This window comes from Meleagris gallopavo, chromosome 5 (genome assembly GCF_905368555.1).
Source record: "Meleagris gallopavo chromosome 5, MGAL_WU_HG_1.1, whole genome shotgun sequence".
NCBI lineage: Eukaryota > Metazoa > Chordata > Aves > Galliformes > Phasianidae > Meleagris > Meleagris gallopavo.
In genome coordinates this window covers 14243971-14267783 of record NC_139408.1, presented here as the reverse complement: position 1 = coordinate 14267783, position 23813 = coordinate 14243971, and the positions used below count along the sequence as shown (strand labels likewise).

The 23813-nt window shown below is 35.9% G+C and overlaps 1 protein-coding gene across 1 annotated transcript in view; it reads left to right on the top strand.

Moving 5' to 3' along the window:
* Window positions 1-577: 577 nt before the first annotated feature.
* The window catches only part of MUC5AC (mucin 5AC, oligomeric mucus/gel-forming), a 41886-nt gene continuing 18650 nt past the window's right edge, over window positions 578-23813 (top strand). Inside the window, 30 exon segments of the mRNA XM_085224335.1 lie at window positions 578-730; window positions 2613-2684; window positions 4328-4399; window positions 4772-5033; window positions 6025-6139; window positions 6547-6637; window positions 7035-7147; window positions 7661-7877; window positions 8216-8341; window positions 9182-9299; window positions 9927-10065; window positions 11270-11380; window positions 11792-11861; window positions 12291-12428; window positions 12513-12677; window positions 13420-13514; window positions 14346-14472; window positions 14955-15210; window positions 15798-15847; window positions 16511-16611; window positions 16740-16891; window positions 17487-17625; window positions 18119-18232; window positions 18547-18726; window positions 19180-19419; window positions 20018-20174; window positions 20737-20865; window positions 21179-21320; window positions 22330-22373; window positions 22473-22673. Coding sequence (XP_085080461.1) covers window positions 658-730; window positions 2613-2684; window positions 4328-4399; window positions 4772-5033; window positions 6025-6139; window positions 6547-6637; window positions 7035-7147; window positions 7661-7877; window positions 8216-8341; window positions 9182-9299; window positions 9927-10065; window positions 11270-11380; window positions 11792-11861; window positions 12291-12428; window positions 12513-12677; window positions 13420-13514; window positions 14346-14472; window positions 14955-15210; window positions 15798-15847; window positions 16511-16611; window positions 16740-16891; window positions 17487-17625; window positions 18119-18232; window positions 18547-18726; window positions 19180-19419; window positions 20018-20174; window positions 20737-20865; window positions 21179-21320; window positions 22330-22373; window positions 22473-22673 — 4009 coding nt within the window. The 5' untranslated portion in view covers window positions 578-657.

The following is a 23813-nucleotide window of genomic DNA, read 5'->3' as shown; positions in this document are numbered from 1 at the left end:
GAGGAGAAACTGCTGAACTAACAATAGAATTGCATATGTGAGAAGAAGGAATATTCAAGAAAGGATTCATACTACCAACTGTCCAAAGCTGAAGGATTTTCATTATATAATCCTGTGGATAAATGCTGACCTTAGATGGCTTTTGATATTTCTCATTTTCACAAGCAAAGTAATTACATACAAAGGTGAAAACTCATTAAAAATTTTTGTCAGATCAGACTTGAGTTTTTTTGAGAAGCTGGAATCTTTAAATATAAGGAGGAAAATTATAAAACTGTGGAGTTATTCATTCCAAGGTCCTGCTCAAATGTCACTCAGAAATCCCTTAAATTACATTTATCTTACAATATTAACAATTTTGTAGGACTAAGTCTGTGCAAAATTTTTCCTGTTCACCTCTTGACATTTCATCTGCAAGACTTGTAGAAAGAAGACTCCTCCTAGAGTGCAAATACCATAGGGAAGTCAGAGCATCCTCTATTTACCTGTGCACCTGCAAAGGAAAAGTAAAACGTCTGAAGCCCCACCTTTTAAAGACCTTGTGAAGCAATCTGGGAGCTGAGCCAAAACTTGCTCTCTCACTATATAAAACTCAGGAGCAGACCAGTACTTCCTCAGAGGCAGGTTGTTCGGTAGTTTCTACCGGACTTCCAGAAGATGGGCACAGGTAGTGGGACACAAATACCACTATGGATATCAATACTAGCACTTGCCTACATACAGATCAAAGGTAGGAGGATTTACTTGCTTGGCATTTTTACAGTTTTAAAGAATTTATGACCTGCTTCAGAGTTTGAAACCCTTTTTTTTGGCTTTGGGGAGCTTATGTATACCTTCATGCAAAATTTTCTTCTCAGTTACATATCCTTTCCTTCCTAAAAAGAGGAAATTAAGTGTCTTCAATGTTCATATTCTAGTTCATGTTCTTAACACATTTTCTGCATTTGAAATCTGAAATAATTCGTATTTCTACCACTGTACCTTAAGACTGGCATTTAACTTCTGATGTGAGCCTTTGAAACTATCTCTTTTATAAATGCACAAACCAAAAGATGGAAAAACACATTTAAAAAAGAACAAACGAGTGGAATCTGCTTGCATTATGAAATACTTTTTTGTTGTTTTATCAGCTAACGATATGGTAGAGATTTTTCATGAAAAATGTTGTACACTATGTTTTAAATGTCATTTATCCGTAAGCATGAGATTGTACATAAGCTTAGAGCAGATGTTTGTTTTTTCAGGGTGCAAAAACAAATAGATTTGCCTTAAATATTACAAAAAAGCACTTAATACTCACAAATGGGTAGAAATCTTTTTTATTCATATTCCACCTGTCAATTTCCTTTAAAGATTAAGGTGACAATAGTGTTTTAGTTTTTAGTGTGTTTTAGCTTCAGAAGTAAATCCTATTGAATTACTTTATATTTTTCTAGTAACAGATAATTCCATACTAATTTCTGTTAAAAAGTAGTGCTGTCTAAGAACAGCCCATCAGAAGGCTAGCTGTAGCATTACCATACAATGCAATGGAAAGGGGAAACTGGGAAGCATGTGGCACTAGGCAGAGTGTTGGAGCCATACTAGGCATGGAAAAAGAAGAAAAAGCACTCTAAAGATATGGAATGGAGGTGAGGAACTCAGAAGCACTGACTGGTTCACATCTCCAAAAGGGGTACAATACATCCTTCCAACCCTAGCTGCAGATTCCCAGCTGATGCAAAAAGGAAAGAATTTATGGAGCTCCCTTCAGCTTTAATTTCAGTATTAGCCCCTCTAGTGGTGCTACCCATGGACTGCCCTGCTGTGGGACACAGAAAACAGTTGGCCTGGCCTGCCTTTGTAGTTTTCTCCAGCTGCCATGGCCTCTCCTGCAACCTGCCTTGTATCTGACAAACTCTCAACAAGTTAAAATGCCTCCTGGGCCCTACAGATTTTGTGTGTATCTCTACTTTGAAGCTGAAGGGGAACGGACTCAAAAACAGTTTCACAGCTGGAAAGAGAAAGCTCTGTTTGGGGGCCTATTTCTTTCTATGTGGCTTGTAGGTTTATTTTTCTTTTGCTGCTTATTATAAAAAGTGCTTTAAACAGTAAAATAAATAGTAACTTTGGCTTTCAGTAAGAGAAGATAGAGATTTCTCCTCCACTTCAAAAATGGATTAGTCCTGTAACAAACTGGACTGTTTTTAAAGCCCTTTGGATAGACAAAGGGTTTTACTTATGACTAAAGGACATAACAATCATAAAATAGAAAATTAAGTCATTTATCTGAAAAATGTAACAAAGTATTGGGGTGATATTACAACAATTAATAGAATACAACAAAGAATAAGAATCTGCTCAAATTCTCACTAGCACATTTTTGATAGCTTCCTTGCAGTAGTACTTCATTAGCCTGCAGAAAAAAATAGTTCAAGGAGGGGTATAGGGCCACCATGGTTGCATGGAGCACAGGTCCTAATGTAAGTTTGGCCCCCAGCACACAAACATAGCTTTGCCAATTTTTACATACATAAACTGCAAGTTTAAACAAACGTAGTTGAAAGAAAATAATGAAGGAACTCATGTAAATTAAACATTAACACTTTCCTTTTTCACTCTCCTTGGTGCAGTTCAAGCTCAGGGCAATGAGCAACAATCACAATCGAACTATGACTCTCCACCATTCCTGCAGCGACAAAATAGTAAGTACTTTTATGCTGACATATTTCTAATATTTTATCCCAAGTTAAATTGATAAAAATCCAGATTCTTAGACTGGGACTAGAATGGCTTAAACCCACTTTCCCTTTACAAATAAATCAGCAAACATAAATAAATAAATCAAATGGAGAGAGAGAGAGAGAAAAAAAAAAATCTGTCTACAAAATATCCAAGTCCCAGCAGTTCCTGGGAGAACTAACTTCTTCTGAGATCTAGCCCAGTAGATCTGGTCAACTGACGTGATACAATTATCTAATCTTTAACTTCATGAAAGGTACATACTTTCTATCAAAAAGTGTATTTTCAGAAGGGGGTGTGTATACATACATATCACCAAAGTATTTGATAGAAGGCAATAAAAGATACATTTTTTTATGCTATGTCAATATGATCGTATCACTCACAAGTGAGAGTAACAGAACTGTAACTACCTTAAAGATTAGAATGATTAAGCACTAAATCATCATGTATGCGAAACGGTTTTATGACACATACTGGAACACAGTAACAATACACAGCAAAACAAGGGTGAAAAGAGAAAATGCCAGCTGGTGTATTGGTGATGACATGCTGCAATAATTAACCATTTAGCCTGCACTGCTATCGGCAATTTGTGAAGTCACTAGCTGGGAATTAAAAAAATACTAAACACAAACTGGAAGTATATTTCAAATTATTTCATAAGAGTGCATTCAGTTATTGGAATAGATTATCAAATAAGGTAGTATATGTGCTTTCTCTTAAAATCCTTACGTCAAGACTTACCCAAACTGCTTTTCTAAAATTATGGATGTGTCCTAGTGTTGTTTTAATCTAAACATATAAGTCAGTTGCTGATATTTCACAGCCTACAATTTGAAAGTCATTGTGTTCTACAATTTTATACCGTCAAGGGAAAAACTGCAGCAAATCCTCAAACTCTGATGTAAAGAAAATATATAGTAGATTTTCTAAGTATTCTATCCCCTTCATAGCTGGAGCTATCGAGAAAACATTGGATTTGGACATAGAAAATTTAAGGCAAGATCCTATGAACAGAAGTCTTTGCATGAAGAGCAAATGATTAAAGCTTTACAGAATTTAAACAGCTTTTCTTTTAGGACAAGCAAACAAACAAAAAAACCTGCTCACAGCTGGTTGTGCAAAGTTCCACCCTCACCAGAGAGAAAGAGACTAGGTTCAGAAAAAAAAAGCTGTTGTTTTTCATCCTCTAAGGTTCTTCAGTAGCCTTCTGTTTCTGAGTGTACTGAGGGGCGAAGGCTCAGATACTGACATTAGCGTGGCTTTTTCTCCACTACTGTTACAACACAGCAATCTAGCGATTACATTGATGCTTTTGAGCTTAGATTAGCAAGGCCAGCATCAGATAGGAGTCTTGAAACATATAATGGAAATAAAAACTATAGCCAAAGAGCACTGTCTTTGAGATTTGGATGCTAATGAAACACACGGAAAGATAGAATACAGAGCATTGCATGAAAAGCAACAATAAAACCTTGTGGAAATTCTCACTAGGGTGTAACTAGTACCAGGAAATGTTATATGACTAAAGAAACTTAAGCAATCTCTAGCCATTTTTCAGGATTTCTCATGAGATTAAACTTGACTTTTTTTTTTTTCCTAGATCTTTCTCCAGTTTCCAAATCCCATGGAGTGACGTTCATCCCACCTCTTCAAAACACACTGAAAGTAAAGGGTGAGTGCAACAAATATCATGGCTCAGATATGCGTATATTTGTACCACACAAAACCTGGATTGAACTAAACAGATTCATAAATTTTGCAAGATCCTTCAGCCTCATAAAATAAAAAACAAACCAGAAAAATAATCAATTAATCAAGTAATAGAGATATTCTACAAGCAGCATGATCTCCAGCCTATATTTTGTTAATACGATGAAACTGGGGAAAAATATTATATATGAAATACTGGGATAAATCACATGCACTGTTTCCAGGAAAGTTAAATGTGTTCAAAACAATGGTGATATACCTCACCAAAGGAACTAAATGGAGGGTATCTACAGCAAATTGCAGAAAATTCTGATGGCTCATTTTGAATCCGCAGCTGGCAACCCCTCTCACAATGGCCGTGTATGCAGTACATGGGGTAACTTCCACTTCAAGAACTTCGATGGGGACATCTTTTACTTCCCTGGGGTCTGCAATTACATCTTTGCATCCAACTGCAAATCTCCCTATGAGGACTTCAATATCCAGATTAGGCGCACCATTGTGGAAAATGCTACCGTGATCACTCACGTCATCATGAGGCTGGAAGGAGCAGTGGTTGAATTGACCCGCGCCTCTGTCCTGGTCAATGGCAAACAGTATGTTCACATCTTCTACTATGAACTGAAATTATCGGGACTGCTATCACTCCCTGAAGGCTCTTTGAGCAAGCATCCCTTTTCTTCATCCGATCTGATACTGCTCCCAGCCAGCTGAAGGGCTCTGGTCCTTCCTGAGGCAACAACAAAAATTAGAGTGCCTGACAGTGAGCTATGTGCAACTTCTGCAGATTATCCTTGTGTGCATTTTGTTCAGAGGAGCTGTATCCTAGATGCAGCCCCATTGCAACAACTGTCTATATATGCAGTTAATAGTATAAGCTGGATTCAGCCAAAATATTGGCCTTTCCACCCTGTAAGTTTCTACCTGTCATTAATTTTACCAGATAGGAGCCCCGTGAGGAATTTCTTATTGTTCCTGGACTTGCACTGCAACTACAGATTGCACCTGAGCTTATTTTAAATAAGCTAATCTGGGAACCTCCATCTCTTGAAGAAATGGTAGCACTGACTTTGGCAAAAGGTGTGAAACCTGTTCAAATGTTTGGGTAAATATTTGGACAGCTATCTCACAGTGATCTGTGTATTATGGCAACTACTTACAGCAAGACAGACTAAAGGTTATTTTGGATACAGCTTTACAAATGGCACTCGTCACAGAAAGCCTAAAGAGTCTATCCCTTCATTATCAAGGGCTTAAAGGAGTATTCAGCAATATTCTGAAGCATACTGCCTGCAAAACAGATATCCCAGCACTTTTTTTGATCAATGTGTCATGCCAACATTTTACCTTTAACAGAAATAGCAAAAGGAACAGCAGGGAAAGCAAGGCTGATCTATTGTGGACAAGGAAACAATCAAAATAGCCAAATGTTAACAAATTTGAGCTGTCTGTATTTAGTTATTGCTCTGGCTAATTTCCACAACTTTGTGTACTGAAGCTTCTCAAAGAGTGATAATTGGTATCAATTTGCATACTCAATGGATATTATGTCCCTGCTCCCACTGAATTATGATGATCTTTTCTCAGGATTCAGATGCCCTACAGCCATATGGGAGTCTTGATAGAGAGAAGCAACAACTATTTGAAAGTTTCTGCCAAGTTAGGACTGATCTTCCTCTGGAATGAAGAGGATGCCCTCCTGGTAAGAAAATATCCAAAATGTGACAGAAAGCCTGTAATTAGAAGAAAGTCCATTTAAATTTTTACAATCTTAAATAGTCAAGCAGACATTAATTCTTTATGGATTTATATCTATGTTCAGTATGGATACAAATCTATATTCCAGCCTTTTCTTGGTTTTATTTTTTTTCCCACTGAGAATAATATAAACCCATACTATAGTGTTCACACCTTACAGTGAAATACTCAGATGTTCACAGTCTGAGGGCTAGACTAAGATGAAGCTTTTCATGGTGGTCATAGACCTTCCACATCTTACAGTCCGCACCAGCACACCCATGTCAAATTTTAACTACATAAGGACAGTGTTTCTAACCATCAGGGTTGACATTACTGTGAACTTAAACTTGCTTTCCTCATTTCTTTTAGGTGGAACTAGATAAGAAATATGCCAACCAAACTTGTGGACTCTGTGGGGACTTCAATGGAATTCCAACTAACAATGAGTTTATTTCACAGAGTAAGTAATAAAAAGCATTATTACGCCTTGGAACTTTTGTCCTCATTTTAGCAGTATAGGATGTCGGTTATATTAACTTCCAAACTAATGATACATCTTCCAGTCGGTATTTTTATGAGGTCAGTTTTAACACATAATAGAGTCACAGCTTTCAGATGTATTCAGGTGTTTCCACCACTGTTAGATCTTTTAAAACAATGTAACCTTCTACTTTTTTTCAGTTATTAGGCTCCAGACCCTTATACGCCTTCTTCACCTCCTTTTGCCTATCGCTATATTATGTGATATTATTTGGTAATCACTGTTTTTAATGAGTAGTATCTCAAAAGAAAACACCTCCATGAAGAAACTAGTAAAGCAGTAAATATCATTCTAATACTTTGTCTACTTTATACAGATGCAAAACTGACTGCTGTGCAGTTTGGGAATAGGCAGAAGATAGATGGACCCACAGAGCAGTGTGATGATCCTATTCCTTCCGCTGTTCTGATGAACTGCTCATCTGAATTTGTAAGAACCTCTCTTTCAGAATTTTTTTTTTCAGAGTAACATACATTATACTTTTCTCTCTTTGTTTGGAGAATATCTGCTAAGATAGGTAAAAATACAGCATGAATATGGCCAGACATGGGTCTGGAAAAAAAAGATTCCCAAATGTAGTATTCTTCGCTAACGTGAATGCAAAAGAAAATAAAAATTACATGAGTTCAAGAGAAAACTGGACATTTTAAAATGAAAAAAGAATTTACTGTAGACGTCTAAACGCAAGGAAACTATACAATGCTTGCAGAGTCACTTGAGAAAGTAACTCAACAAATGGGAACCATCAAGGGAGTCTCATGAGTCCTATTGTGATAATGTTTTTCTAAGCTTCTAAATAGATCTTTCCCTAAACACTTGCCTATGGCTACTGTTGGACGGGGTTTTGGACCAGATGGACTTTTGATTTATTTTGCTTCATGCCGTAAATGAAATAACTATTTCCATGTTTTCTAAACACTATTTCATTGTTTTCCTTTCCAGGCTTCTATCTGCAAGACAGTATTAACCAGTGAAGCATTCACAAGCTGTAATGCACTTGTGGATGTTCAGGACTACATTGAAACTTGCATACAAGACCTATGCCACTGTGATAGTTCTATGGCCGACTTCTGCATGTGCAACACCTTTGCTGAATACTCCCGGCAGTGTGCCCATGCAGGTGGACAACCTCTGAACTGGAGAACCTCAGAATTATGTCGTAAGTATCTCCAGAAGAGACTTCCACTTACGCTGCCTACCTATATACAGTAAGCTTCTAATATCTAATTTTTCTTCTGAAGAAGACAGTCATTTAAAGATACATATAATTTTCATGAAATCAGCTTACACTTGAGTATACTCAAGATTTCATGGATATGAAGGTTTAGAGGATTTTGCATTACCATTTTCAATATGTATCAGAAGGTCTAAAATGTTGCAACCTACACTTGGATGTTGTCCATTACATCTTGACAGAAAACATTCTAGATATTAAATACACTTTTTCTCAACATTCCAAAGGAAAAGCCAGCATCATACTACTCTTTCTACTTTCAGCCAAGTCATGTCCTTTCAACATGCAACACCAGGAGTGTGGCTCCCCCTGCTCCGACACCTGCAGCAACCCCGAACGATCTGCACTTTGTGAAGACCATTGTACAGATGGCTGCACCTGTCCTCCAGGCAAGTTACTTCATACCCTTCATACCCTTCTTACTCTATCTATTCACATTATGTCATTGCTGTTGTTATCTTCCTCAATATACATACATTACTTCTACCCTGGTTATAAAAACACCTTTTAAACACCAAATGGTCCTAAGACATGTATATAATGACTCAATTCTGTATAAGATACTTTACTACTAATGGTAAGGGAATGTTCTCAGCATCCACATGCAGTTAACTGAATGCGCAGAATGCTTAATTACACTCTGTCCACAATGGTAACTCCTACTGTTAGCAAAGCTAGGTGTGGTTACCCAGAGTACCATACCCAACAAATGTGTTTACTTTCCTTGTGCTGGCTTCTGTGCCTGAGAATTGTTGGCATTCTGAGTGATGGACATCTTCTCCCATTGTAGATCTTTGCACATCTTCAGCGATGTCTCACAGAATTCACCATCACTTGTTTATACAATAACACTGACGCCTCTTAAATAATTCTCTGACTTTGTACAGCAAATATATATATAGCCAAATATGTCCCCAGGCAATGTTATAAATGGTACATCTACTCCATCTTACTCTCTAATAGTTTTAATCCTAATTTCAATCTAATGGAGCCTATAACAGAAAGGATTTTACTTAGAAGTCCCTTATGATCATCCTAGGATTTTAGATAGGCTTCAATGAAATATAGCTCCTTCATTCCCTCTATAGCTGGCATTCTATTATTTTAAGGATCTTCACATTTTCCACGTACAGGAGAAATGCAAAACACTTCATACTTCTGACAGATAATGTAGACAAAAGCAGATTCTGTAGTGCACAGAATGACTAACAGACTGTTTCTTTCCCTAGGAATGGTGTTTGATGACATTAATGGTGCTGGCTGTATTCCCCGTAAGGAATGCCACTGTACCTATGAAGGCGAAACTTATGCTCCTGGTACCTCCTTCTCATCTAAATGCAGATCATGGTAACATAGCCCCTTTCTCATACATCTTTTTTAGGGGTGTTACCTATATGTTTTCGAGACAGGGAAGAACTTACTAATTACTCCTTAAAAAGAAATGAGTAAATATGAAATAATACTTCACTTATTAACTGAAGTTCCTTGATAACTTTTTAAGTGGATTTTCAAATCTGTTTTCTCTTCAGACTCAGAAGCACAATTTTAAGTTTAGATAAAGGTGTTGCGATGTCAAGACTAACCAGTTATAAGGAACAATCAAACTCAAATTGTGGAGGCTGAAAAGCCATTTACAGATGTGATTACCATGTCGCATCCTTCATGGCACTGTGTAACAAAATGAATACCAGGTTCAAAGGAATTTAATTCTGCCCAACAACTGGAAATAAAAAACACTATGTTAAAAATATCATTAATATAAATGGTATTAACATATTAATATTAATATAATCATCATTTATATTAATGATACTTTTTTTGAGATTTCAAAGAAATATGGTTTCTTTGTAAGTATTCTTTTCTCCAGAAGGCAGCATGATCAGCAATGATTCATGAGGAAAATTAAGGTGCCCTTATGTCTAATTTCATTTATACATGCACTACTAAGGTTACAGAATGCCTTCTTCGTTTCAGTACTTGTGCTGGGGGTGAATGGACTTGTGTCAGCCAGTCATGTCCAGGGACTTGCAGCATTGAAGGAGGCTCCCACATTACAACATTTGATGAAAAATATTATTCCTTCTATGGAGATTGTAGCTATGTCCTAACCAAGGTAAAAAGGAGTCACATTCCTTGCTAAAGTAATTTGCTAAAGGAAAACACTTTCATTAAATACAAGAATGTTTAATTTAAACTACAGGCAATTACAGCAATTTTCTGAAACTTAAAGGAAATATGTGGAACCTTAAATGGGCTTTCTGATGGTTTTGTAGAAAATAAATATATTTTAGTATTCTTATCTATTTAATCATCAGTTAAGAATTGCACTGAGTTTTTAGTTTTCATGACACTTTCCTTTTTTTTAATTGAATATTCCCTGTCTGGTGTTTCGTAACTGTCTCTTTCTGAGAAAGAGAAAATGCAGAATACACTAGAATTTGAAAGCAAAATGGTAAGAAGTCATACATGTACTCTAAAACCAGCATCAGAAATTATATATACATTAAAAAATTATGATTATATATATAATTTTTATTATAATTTAATTATAATTTTTATTATAATTATATATACATAAAAAAAAACAAAAACACTTAAGATCTACCGGACTTGCTAAATTAGTAAGGACTGAATCCTGAGTAAGTATGTCTCATACTTACTTAGTTAATGATTACAGATTTCAAATCTCAGAATGCAGTGTGTATTTGGCTGTTGATTTGTACTGGGTGAATAATGCAAAATCAATTTCCTGAAGGCTTTATATTAAATAAAACCTACTCTGAAAAAGCTCAAGCTGAATGTTACCAGGAAAGAAAATCATAAACACTTAGATGAGCTAGAATGACAAAATTCAGAAACAGATTAGACAGAATCAATGAAACTTTTCAGCAAAAATCACAAGCATAGGGCTGGATCAACAATGTGAGCATAGATCAGATTTACACATTAAACTTTCTTTTTGGCATCAGCATGTAAAATTAGATTCAGGGTGCCCTGGAAGTACACCAAAACCTTCAACCTGTATAGATAAGATCTAAAAAGCCCTAAATTTTAACATTAAATTTTCTTATGGCTGTAATTTCACATCTCAGCTCTCCTCAGTTTAGTATTGTTAACACCAAGAAAATGAGTTCTGTGTGTTTCTCTGTAATAACTTGGCCATTAGGCACACTTCGAATACAGCTCACAGAACAGAATCTGGGGGAAAAAAAAACACAAACAAAAATCAAACAGAAAAAAAAAAAGCAAAAAAAACCCAAAACCCACTGAGTGTGATCTTTCTAATACAATGGACTTATTTTGTTGTCTTCTTCTAGCTCTGTGACAGCAATGATTTCACTGTTCTGGGTGACATCCACAAGTGTGGTCTCACTGACACTGAGACTTGCCTCAAGGGCGTAGCCATCAGTCTAAACGGAGGACAAACTGTAAGTAGCAAATGCAAACAGCTAATATTCTGCAGTGATATTTTCCAATCTTAATATGCAAGTAGTATGCAAGTGACTCATAACAGCACCGACTGATTTTTTGTTTTATCTCATTTGAAAATGGATTCAATTTTTCAAAGGAACAAAGCAGATACATTGGAAGTTAAAATCCTCATAGTTTTCTGTCATTTAGTTGTCTGTTTTAGCCATCAATGGATCTCTATAGTAAAGATAAAAGAAATAGTAAGGGAATCTGAAAATCACCATAGCTGGAGTCCACCAACTTCCCTCTTCCCTTTTCCCTCCCCCACTCCTTTCCTTTATCTTGAATAATACTAGATATACTACATTTGGAAAGTGTTTTACCTTTCTTAAGCATGCTTGATAATCATTGCCTTTTTTTGTGGACAGAACATTGTGATCCAGCCTTCTGGCAGTGTGTTTGTGAATATGATCTACACACAGCTGCCCTTCTCTGCAGGTAAGATCCTTTCGAAGACTTCTGTGATGTTTCTCACTGGAGAATATCCTACCAATTCTTCTCAGATACTGCTGCACCTGAACAGAAAGCAAACCATTAAATGACAGAATAGCTTGTACTCTTGTACTGGAGCCTACAACTAAATCATGCTAAACATTTTCATCAAGCAAAGGTGTTCTTTTAGATAGAAATGTATGCCTTTCCCTCCACTTTAGAACAGCTGATAGAAAAGTTTTTTTTGCATACTCATTCTTTAAAGTAAAGGCAGCCCATCTTGATGCAGGATTTGAAATCCTATATATATATATATATATAATTTTTTTTTTCTGTTCTTCAACAACTAAGATCACACACAGCTGTGTAATTCTGTATAGTGAAAAGTTGTTTCAACTGTTTATCTTAAATGAAATTATTCCTCTTTGTCCACAGCAAATGTCACGATCTTTAGACCATCATCATTCTTCATCATTTTACAAACAACTTTTGGTCTTCAGCTGCAGATTCAAATTGTACCTCTCATGCAACTTTTTATAAACTTAGATCCATCACAGAAAGGGCAGACCTGTGGTAAGTGATCTTACTCTAATAACTGCCTTCATCAGCATGCTTGATTTTGCAGGAGACTTTCACAGCCTCTCTACTTTCCTCTAGGTCTCTGTGGAAACTTCAATGACATCCAGACAGATGACTTCAGAACCACAAGTGGTGTAATAGAGGGTACTTCAGCTGCCTTTGGCAATACTTGGAAAACTCAGGCTGATTGTCCTGATGCCAAAATTACCTTTGAGAACCCCTGCACTCTCAGCATAGAAAATGGTAAGCTCTTTTCTGTTCCCTTTTAAGATAAAAGAAGAAATGAGCTGATCAACCATAAAGCATTTAGCCAAAGTAACAGTGGACCATTTGCATATACGTGCTATTTTCCTCAGCAGACACTAGAAATTATCAATTAATAACTAGTAAGTAGTTCAATATTTTAGATCTTCAAAAATATTCCTTTGGCTAAAGAAAGCCAGTGTTGCTTTTGCCAATTTATCTAAGGGGAACTGGAACCATACAGCATACGAGGAATCTATTCCTGGAAAGCACTGGTTGTCATACAAGAAAAAAGCTGTGTATAGCTCAACTGAAGGCTGGAGGACTCACTGTGGTCCTTCCACTATCAAACTATGAACCAGACTTATAGTTCATGAATGACTTCATAGCTCTCTGAATCTTAAGAATTTCAGACAAAAAAACACTTAAATTTCCACAGCCACTCTTCAATTTTTTTAAGGTGAACTACTGTACTTCTGATTCACAATGTGATTCTTCTTTATCAAAATACATCTAAGAAATTTTAATTTATTCCCCAACAACTACCATAAATTAACAGTACTTAGTTTACGAAGAATTATTATTTTTGTACAGATGATGCAGAACACTGTTAATATTTAAGGAAATAGCTGAATTCTATTAAGTTAAACCTCTCTAATTTCACTGCAGGAAGTAATATAACATAGAAACTAGAATTTAGGCAATGAAGTGCAATATTAATTTGTACTTTTTAAATTCACAGATAAGTATGCTCAGCACTGGTGTGGCTTGCTCTCTGATACCATGGGACCTTTTGCAGAATGTCACTCAACAGTGAATCCAGAAGTTTACCAGAAGGTACTTGGCTCTTAACTTTTTCATACTTAAAAGAATAAGATTTGGACTGTTGATGCTAACACCTGAGAGAATAAGATGCCAATCAGGAGAAGACACATTTACAACAGTTCTTTCCAAGCTAAGGATTCATTTTATCTAGGCACGATAATATCTACTCCTTTATAAAATTACCTTTCTTTTCACTCAAAGGAGGATGAATTTACAGACATTCTCTTGATGCCAGATTCCTAATCTAGGAGCTTCAGCTGTGTGGATTCTTTATCAAGTCCAATGACAGAAGGCACTTTTCCAGAGATAAAAGGAGTATAAGTAGTATTAGTGCCTAGTTGCTCTCAGCTGGCACCTTTCTACACATTTCTAAGGAGAAAGCAAGAACTGAAAGTACAAAGCAGCAAATGGACTGTTAAAAAAAATATATTCCAAGAATTCAACCTATGGCCATACATACAAAAAAAAAGACTTTTTTTCTCTCCCCTTTATTCCTCTGAATCAAAGAATCTAGCAAAGATGCAAAAGTCAGGTGGCATTAAATACTTATTACTTGTTCCACTATCTGTGGTACCAGGCTACAAATTGGAAGCAGCTGGGAAACTTATCACCACCTGCAAAAGTAAAGAAAAACAACAACAAGGAATAAGAATTTAAAATTGTGGGCCTCTGATTACAATCTTTCTTTGCAAATAATCTTTTCTGAAAGGGCTCAAAGAAATCTTCAAATGAAAAATAGGCATGTGCTTATTTATATGTATTCAAATTACATTTTCTTTTAGCTGTAATGAACATGACACTGATACAGTTTTGAAATGACAATCTGATGATCTCTTTCCCTAGAACTGCATGTTTGATACATGTAACTGTGAGAGTACTGAGGACTGCATGTGTGCTGCCCTTTCCAGCTATGTCAGAGCCTGTGCTGCTAAAGGAATACTCCTCAATGGATGGAGGAACAAAGTCTGCAGTAAGTTCTACACCCCTTTGCCTCTTGAAAACAATCATCTAAAAGACCCCACAAACAAGCTTTCAGAACATATGGGATTCCCAGAGTAAACTGTGTTAAATTATGTTTTAAGTATAGCATTCACTTCCAAGGATTTGGGGAAGAGAGGAATACCATAAAAGACAAGCAGCAAACGGGAGAAATATAAATAAGAGACTTGCTTACTTGCTCAGAAAATAGCAGTGAAGGAAAAACACACAATGTATCAATATAATTGAACTTTTTTTCTTTTTTAACTTGGACAAAATATTTGTATTTATGACACAATTACAGGGGAAAATTTTGCTTTGGCAGTTAAAAAAAAAAACAAACACACTACTGAGGATATCAGAAAAGCACATCTACCCACAATGCCATTTTTTATCATATGTACTTTACCTTAAATACTGCATTTATATCTACACTGATCCTTACATTAATTCACCTGATTTTACTCTCTCAAGCAAAATACACCAACACGTGTCCAAAATCCTTGGAGTACACTTATAATGTTGATTCCTGTCAACCTACTTGTCGTTCTCTGAGTGAGCCTGATGTCACATGCAACATCAAGTTTGTCCCAGTTGATGGCTGCACCTGTGTAAATGGAACCTACATGGATGAAAGTGGCAAATGTGTGCCTGCTTCTAGCTGTCCTTGTTACTACAAAGGAATGCCTCTGTCTACTGGGGAAGTTATTCACGATAATGGCATTGTCTGGTAAGAGATTTGAAAAGAAAAGAATGAGATTGGATACAGGCAATCAGGAAACCACATATATCCTATGCAATTTATTCAAATCAAACCAATTTTTCTCCCTAGTGAATTCAACACACACACAAAAAAAGAATTCACAAAAATTATAAGGGCTACCCATGTTTTGAATTAGACTACTATAGCAATCAAACAAAGCATACATGGTGAGTTAACCTTGGCTAACAGCCAAACTCACCCAGGCACTTGCTTACTCTCTGCAACAAAATTTCGGTGAGCCTAAAAGACTTCTTTCACAGTCGGAGATGATACAGACTTGACAATCTAACTAGGATTAAAATTATGAATGAAATATGGAATATTCTGAAGGACAATTTTTAATTAGACAAATGGACAAAGAAAACTGGTCCACTTATAGAACATAATGGTATTTTGGTCTGCTCTAATACGAAATACTTTCAAATATTCTAAACTATTCTGATGAAAAATAAGTTTTCTCCACACAGTGTTTGTTTCATTCTTTCAAATTAATTAGGAAACAAATTGAAACTCAGCAAGAGAAGCCAAACATAACACCTTTCTCTTTTTTGTAGCACTTGCAGTTATGGAAAGCTGAGCTGCATTGGAGAGAAACCACCACCAGGTAACATATTGCTTAAGATTTTATTTAATTTTCCCTTTACACCTTCAACCTTTTCAATTCTCTGTTTTTGTTATAACGATGCAAATTCTTTAAGTCCAAAATCAAACAAGAAAACAAACCAATGATTCTATAACACACCATAACTGTAAAACAAACAAACAAACAAACAAACAAAATAACACAGTTTTCCCTTTCAAATGACATTAACATCAAGTTATTGCCTCCTGGATTACTCAGGGGAAAAGAATACTTGCTCACTTCAGTGAAATTCAGGAGAAAAATGACCACCTTTTAAATATATTTTTTTAGAACTGAAAGCCAGTCACTTCAAACATTAAAAGTAAAACAGGATCTTTGCTTTTTTGTTTTTCCTTTGCTGAAAGGAAGTGTTTAATGAAGCTAACTGGACATTAGTTTCTATGAACAGTCCAAGCATAGACATAAAACCAAAATGGGTATGACTTCAGAACGTTTGTTTCTACCTCCGGTCAAATGCTTTCTCTTAAGTTGCATGTATCTGAAACATATGTTTGGTTTTGTTGGTATTGATGGCTTTTTTGTTTGTTTTGTTGTTTGTTTGTTTTTGAATTTTTAAGGAAACACAAAGATATATAAACACATGGTTCATTTCACACTTCTTGTGCTTTTTCTTCTCTCTTCCAGTCTGTGCACCTCCCATGGTCTATGTTGACTGTGGCAATGCCACTGCAGGTGTCATAGGAGCAGAGTGCCAGAAGAGTTGTCAGACTTTAGACATGGAATGTGTAAGTATAGAATCTGTATACCCAATTGAAAACATAAGAAACTAGATCTCTTTTATGCTTACCAGTTGTAGATGGACTCTTCCATCAGGGCAATGTTTCAAGTCACATCTTTTACATGGTCTTTACAGTACAACACCCACTGTGTCTCTGGCTGCATATGTCCTCCTAATTACGTATTAGATGGCAAAGGTGGCTGCATAGTTGCTGAAGAGTGCCCATGTGTTCACAATGGGGATTCCTACCGTCCAGGAGAATCAATCAGAGTTGGCTGTAACAACTGGTAAGAGCATATTGAAACATTATTTTCAGGCACCTAGAAGGGAACAGTTTAAATTCTAGTTGAATTACAGCTTTTCACTCTAGCAGTATTGAGATTTGTAGGAAAGAATCCTAAATAAAATGATAAAGTAAGCAAAAAGATAAGGCTAATTGGGCCCACTCATGGCCATTTTAAATAAAAAGCAAACTGTTTCTGTTTTTAAAGTGGCATATAGCACAGAAATTGCATGTGGTCAGAATAAAAATTTGGTTTAGTTGCTGTCATATTCATTAGAGTTAAGACAGCTTTCTTTTTTTCTTCTCAGGCAATACCTATAATTCAATACAGCCAACAAGACTTAGAAATGTGGAACACCTAAGTTTTTTCTAAATTTTTCCAAATTATTTACGTCATCATAAACTAACACTATCTTTGGGTAAATTCTAGATACTCTGGAGCTTTGCTACATTTCTGAGAATAAACAAACCTTATTTTTTCACTGTAGGCTTAACATTTTTTAAAACTAAAAACAGAAGAATGTACATGTAGAAATATAAGTCTGTATGGTATGTAAATATCTGTTTTTTACATTTTGAGTTCTTTTAATCTTACGTAGCACGTGTAGAAACAGAAAGTGGCACTGCTCTGAGGAACCTTGCCTAGAAACCTGTTCAGTTTACGGAGATGGGCATTATACCACCTTTGATGGCAAACGTTTTGATTTTGAAGGAGACTGTGAATATGTTCTAATCCAGGTAACAGATTCCTTCTGCACAACTACCTGAAAGGAGGTTGTAGTGAGGTGGGAGCTGGTCTCTTTTTCTGGAAGTTGGAGGCCCTGCCTGTGGCAGGGGGCTTGGAATTGATGGTCCTTGGGGTCTTTTTCAGTCCAAGCCACTTTGTGATTCTAGGATTCTTCAAGTAATGGGATGATAGGAAATGACCTAAAGTTGCACCAAGGGAAGTTTAGGCTGGATATTAGGAAAAATTTCTTCTCTGAAAGAACGGTCAGACTCTGGAATGTGCTGCCCACGGAGGTGGTGGAGTCACCGTCCCTGGAGGTGTTCGAGAAACATTTAGATGTGGTACTAAGGCATGTGGTTTAGTGGAGAAGTATTAGTGGTAGGTAGACAGTTGGACTAGATGATCTTGGAGATCTTTTCCAACCATGGTGATCTGTGATTCTATAATTTTTGTATATTGCATCACAGAGCATCATTAACACAGAATCTCATTTCTCTGTTTCAGAACTACTGTGGCAGAAAAGGTTTGAATCAGGGAACTTTCAGAGTAATCACTGAGAACATTCCATGTGGCACAACAGGAACCACCTGCTCCAAGTCTATTAAAGTTTTCCTGGAGGTAAGTATGTTCTTTAATAAGTTTCACCCCAAACCTAATTTGCTGGAAGAACTATTGGGTTGTCCCAGACAGACTGTATCATAAAAGTGTCCCCCAAGACAGTAAAAATGCTATCGCACTTCCATGATCACTGCCAACAATTCTGCCAGGGAAAACAATGGAGGGATTTTTGAAGAGAAGCAGATCAACAGGAAATTTTTGAATACAACATTTTGATGATAATTATTTCAAAAATGGTTACTAACAATATAAAAAAATGGACCTAATGGGTGACTTTTTAAATTGGTCCCTAACCTTTTCATTTCTTCTCCCAGAACTACGAACTGGTACTCAGTGATGGACATTCTGATGTCATCCAGAGGTCACCCGGAGGAGAAATGCCATTCCAAATTCGTTCCATGGGCATCTACATGGTTGTAGACACTACTGTTGGTCTGATACTCATGTGGGACAAGAAAACCAGTATATTCATCAAACTTAGTCCCAGCTTTCAGGTACGTTTTAAAATCCAAAACCTGGATATGAACACTCCCTGACCCATTTTCATGCTCTATCTCGTGTGGAAATATGGAAATTTAGGCTGCAACTGAAATAGCAGTTATTGCCTATTATCTTTGCAGTATTGACTCAGATTCTATACACACATTTTCCATAAATTCTGTTATTCAACAATGGCATAACAGCAGCTGTATCAGTAGTTTCCTTCAAGAAAACATACTTTGCTGAAGTGGTACATTTAATTAATATTAAGAACAAAAACCACAAGTCTACTCTGCTTCTTTCCCTATCACTCCTAAGGATAAGTTAGAGATATCTTTTCATGAAAGGTATTTTGCTGAAGAAGCCCAGCTCATTTTAAATAAGGTTCATCCTGGAGTACGTTCCTCACAGATATTGAGAATCTATATGTTGCTGATCTTCGTTATTTTCTGTTTATCCCCATGCAGGGACATGTCTGTGGCCTTTGTGGAAACTATGATGGCAATGGAAACAATGACTTCACTACACGCAGTCAGTCTGTGGTAGGAAATGTGCTGGAGTTTGCCAATAGCTGGAAAGTGTCTTCTACTTGCCCAAATGCCAATCAAACCAAAGATCCATGCACCGCAAACCCATACAGGAAATCCTGGGCACAGAAGCAATGCAGCATCATTACCAGTGAAGTATTTGCAAAGTGTCACTCCCAGGTACAATAAAACTTTAGTCTGAAGTTCTTTTAAGCCAGAGTTTACATCAATTTTTATGTGGGGCAGTGGAAAACACACTAGGATTTGGACTATGTCATGAATAACAAAGTCAGGCCATGCTCTAGGGAGACTGAGTAGGAAGGATATGCAGCTGCATTTCCTCAGCTTATGCCAATTTTCTAACACAACACAAAAATCCATAGGACTTGGTTTTTTGCGTTACAGAAGGGACAGTTACAGATAAATAGCAGGATACATTTTAATTGTGATGGTGTCATTTTCTATTAATATAAATATCAGCTACATGATATCTACATTTGTGTGCTAGCATGTAGTAATGTAGCAATACTCCTGCAATTGTGTCTTTAACACCAAATCGTTCTTATGGTTATGACTTACTACTAATAGCTGTCTTCAACATTTTTCTCCTGATTTTTCAAAATACTACCATATTTTTTTCATTTTTTATCTTTCTCAAATATACAGTGGCCAACTTCAGATATTTTCTAAGTTATTTTTTACAGAAAATACAGTACAGAAAATACCTTTTAAAAGTGGACAAGTGCAGGAAACAAAACTCAAATATTTCCTCCAACAGGTTGAACCGAATGAGTATTATCAAGCATGTGTGGATGATGCTTGTGCTTGTGACACTGGAGGAGACTGTGAATGTTTCTGTACAGCAGTAGCTGCCTATGCTCAAGCATGCAATGAGCTGGACATCTGCATTTCATGGAGAACCCCATCCATTTGTCGTAAGTCTCACCCCACTTCTCTCTGAAGGGATTCAGAGGGAAAGAAAGCAACAGACCAGAAAGAAACAAAATCAGACAAAGAAACAACAACCACAAAAAAAAAAAAATAGGAAGAAGAAAGAAAGGAGGATAAAACTATATTTGTAGGGGACACTGCTGTATCATAAAAACAGGCAGAAAAAACCAACACAATAATAACAAAAAACAAACAAACAAACAAAAACCAGCACAAAACCCAAAGCAATTTGAGTAAATCATTGGAAGTCAATCTACTTAAAAAGAAACCATCTGCCAGTAACTTTACCAGCAGTATTATTAGTGTCCTATTTACTTGTCAGTCATTATTTTGCATGCTTAAAGTCTAACTCTGTTCGCTGCTTTATAACTTTATTGGCTTCAAAATGTTGTAAAAGTATAACAACAGTATTAAAAGAGAAATAAGACAACATGCTGTTCACCATTTACATGATTATGCTGATGACATGGAACTTTTACCCAGCAAAATAACACCAATGGAAATAGATAAAGTTAAGATCCTTTTCTGTCATTTCTCTTTCTCTAGCTCTGTTCTGCGATTACTACAATCCACAGGGGGAATGTGAGTGGCACTACAAGCCCTGTGGAGCCCCTTGTATGAAGACCTGTAACAATCCAAGTGGGAAGTGTCTTCATGAGTTGAGAGGTTTGGAAGGTAAACATAATTATGCATCTCATTCTACTTACTAAAAAAATAAAAGAGTAAGATGAACAAAATCTAGATTACTCAGTGTATAGCAGAAATTTGAAGACAATCTAACTCCCCAATGAATCATACACTAGTTTGGAGTGAAAATGAGGACAAAATGCTTCCAAAGATTAATCTGTAATCAATGAAATAACAATAATGGAAAGTGAAATTCCAATTACCATATGGAATAATTTCACTAGATCAGTTATTAGCAGAGTACAGAGTCACTTCTACTTGTGAAAGATCAGCATAAATATGACTCTCTGTTTTACTGCAGGCTGTTATCCACACTGCCCTAAGAATAAGCCCTATTTTGATGAAGAAACCATGGCTTGTGTTTCTAATTGTGGTTGCCATGAGAATGGAAAACATTACAAGCCAGGAATGCAGATGCCTTCAAAACAGAACTGCCAAGCATGGTAGGATTAATAAATATTTTTCAATGTCGAGCCTAAAGTTGCAGAACTTAATTCATCATGCATTTGGTTTTTCATTTGCTAGCAAAAACTAGGCTGCTGAATAATGTCTACTTTTCTTCTGTTCCCAGGAATGTAAAAGATGACATGATGAAACATTTTACTTTAGGGAGAAACATTTTACTTTAGGGAGATTAATATATTACTCATTCTACATTCTTATTACAAACATTATTAAGTAAAAACAAATAAAAATAATAATAATTTTGTAAATAATATGAGGATTTATACTAAGATATCCCTAAAGTAATTATGTGGAATTATTTAGAAATAAGTAGATATCAATTCTTCATTATTTTGAACTCATTTCTGTTATTTGCAACAGTCAGCAAGTATTCCTACACATTCCATTAGAAATTATGAATACAAGCTAGCTATACTTGTTGGGAAAGTCCTGTCAAGCTATAAATGAATACTGCAAGCAATGCAGCCAGAGTGGCAGAGTCTAGTAAAAGCCAATCTGACTATTTACTCAACATACATGTTACACTTTGCAGCTCAAAGATAGCTTTGATTGCCTCACCTATGTCATCAACAGTACTAAATGTAAACTGTTAAATATATATCTGTATTTGCTTAAGTTTATGCAGTGTACATATGCCCTTAGTCATATAAATGTAAATAAATACATCAGGATTCAATTCTTAACAGATAATAGATAAATTCTCTTTAAAAACTACATTCCCTGAAGGTTTGTCGGAAATCTGATGTAAACTTCTATAACACAATGATCCTTTCTCAAGTGATATTTTTACTGCACTTTCCCTTCCAAAAATGTGTGCTTATCAAGGAGACAAGAACATTCCTAATCACGCCTCCCCATATCTTTGCCTTGCCTCTAAACGCACTGCTGAGGATACCCTGCCACATGCAATAAAAGCAGACAACAAAAAAAGAAACAGTAAAATAGTACTACTAACCAATACATCATCTTCTTTTTTCTCTTTTCCAGTGAATGCACAAACCATGGCAAAATATGCAAATACGATGAACATGGTATGTTGAAAAAGTTGTTTTCATAAGAGTACAATACATTTAAAGCACCCTGCTCTGTGTTTCAGACACCAGAGAATACTATCCTCTTTTGTTTTACAGAATGTGTCTGCGTTTATGAAGGACGGACATATAACTATATGGATGTGATCTACAATACTACAGATGGCATAGGAGGCTGTATTGTTGCAACCTGTGGTCCCAATGGAACACTTCAAAGAGTTGTGTATGACTGCCCAATCTCAATATCACCCACAATACCATTTCAGTTCAGCACTACACCGCCTGCCACTGCTTCCACAGGTATAATCTTACAGCTGATAGGAACTTATTCTATGCATTACTGGGTAAAATATAACCACTAAATATCACTAAGAATCACAGAATCACAGAATTGTAGGGGTTGGAAGGGATATCACTTTTATTACTGTTGAGTTTCAGTCAATATTTGGTAATCAAATTAATACAATACAGAAAATAAAATCACTTCCAAAACACCAACATAAAAACGACTGCACACTTTTTTGATACGATTATTTTGTTTGTTTTCATAGCAAACTATAAGAAAACTGCATGAGATTTATTATCTCTATTTGTAACTATTTCTATACCTGGAATAATCTTTACTGAATAAATAGATCACTCATTATTTTTCCTATTAAATTATAAAATGATTACATTCTATAGAATTCTTGATAGTGTTCATGATATATCTAATTAAAGTACTAAGTAGATTACTCAGGTAACGACACTGAGATATTGAAATACTAACTTCTAGAATTCTCCAGTATACTCAAGGTTGATAATCTCTAATTACTATGACCATATGTCTAACAAAATACATGTTCAATATAAAATTTTGAAATACAAGTTTTCAAATCTCAGAAACCATCAGCACAACTGGAATTTGTTAGCCATTTTCCAGCTCTTTCATGTGAATAATTTGTCTGCGAAATCTTATGGACTGCTCTTCAATCAATAAATAATTTCTTAAGAGCAGAACTAAAGTACAAAGTGTCGAGTTGCTAATGATGTTGTGTCAGAGATATCTTAACTTCAAATGAAGAAGCAATGGCAATGCCATGTATTTCATGAGGAATAAATTCATTAGGAATGCAAACTAAATAGACCAGTGAAACCTGTTTTTTCTGCCACACTTGATGTTCAGGAAAGACTACTAAATACTGAAACAAGACACAAAACTAAGCAATTGCACTGAATCAAATGTAAAAAAAAAAAAAAAAAAAGTGTGTGGGGGGGGGTCCTTCAAAACAGATAAAGTGTGTTTGAGTCTAACTTCAGCATTCTCTAAAAAACAAACAATATTTTCATTGAAGTGACTGTTCCAAACATGTCAGTAGATAAATTACTAGATAATGGATTTTCTATTTTAGTTGATATTCAATTATAAGCATCCTAAAATAATTCTTAAAAGGCTCACAA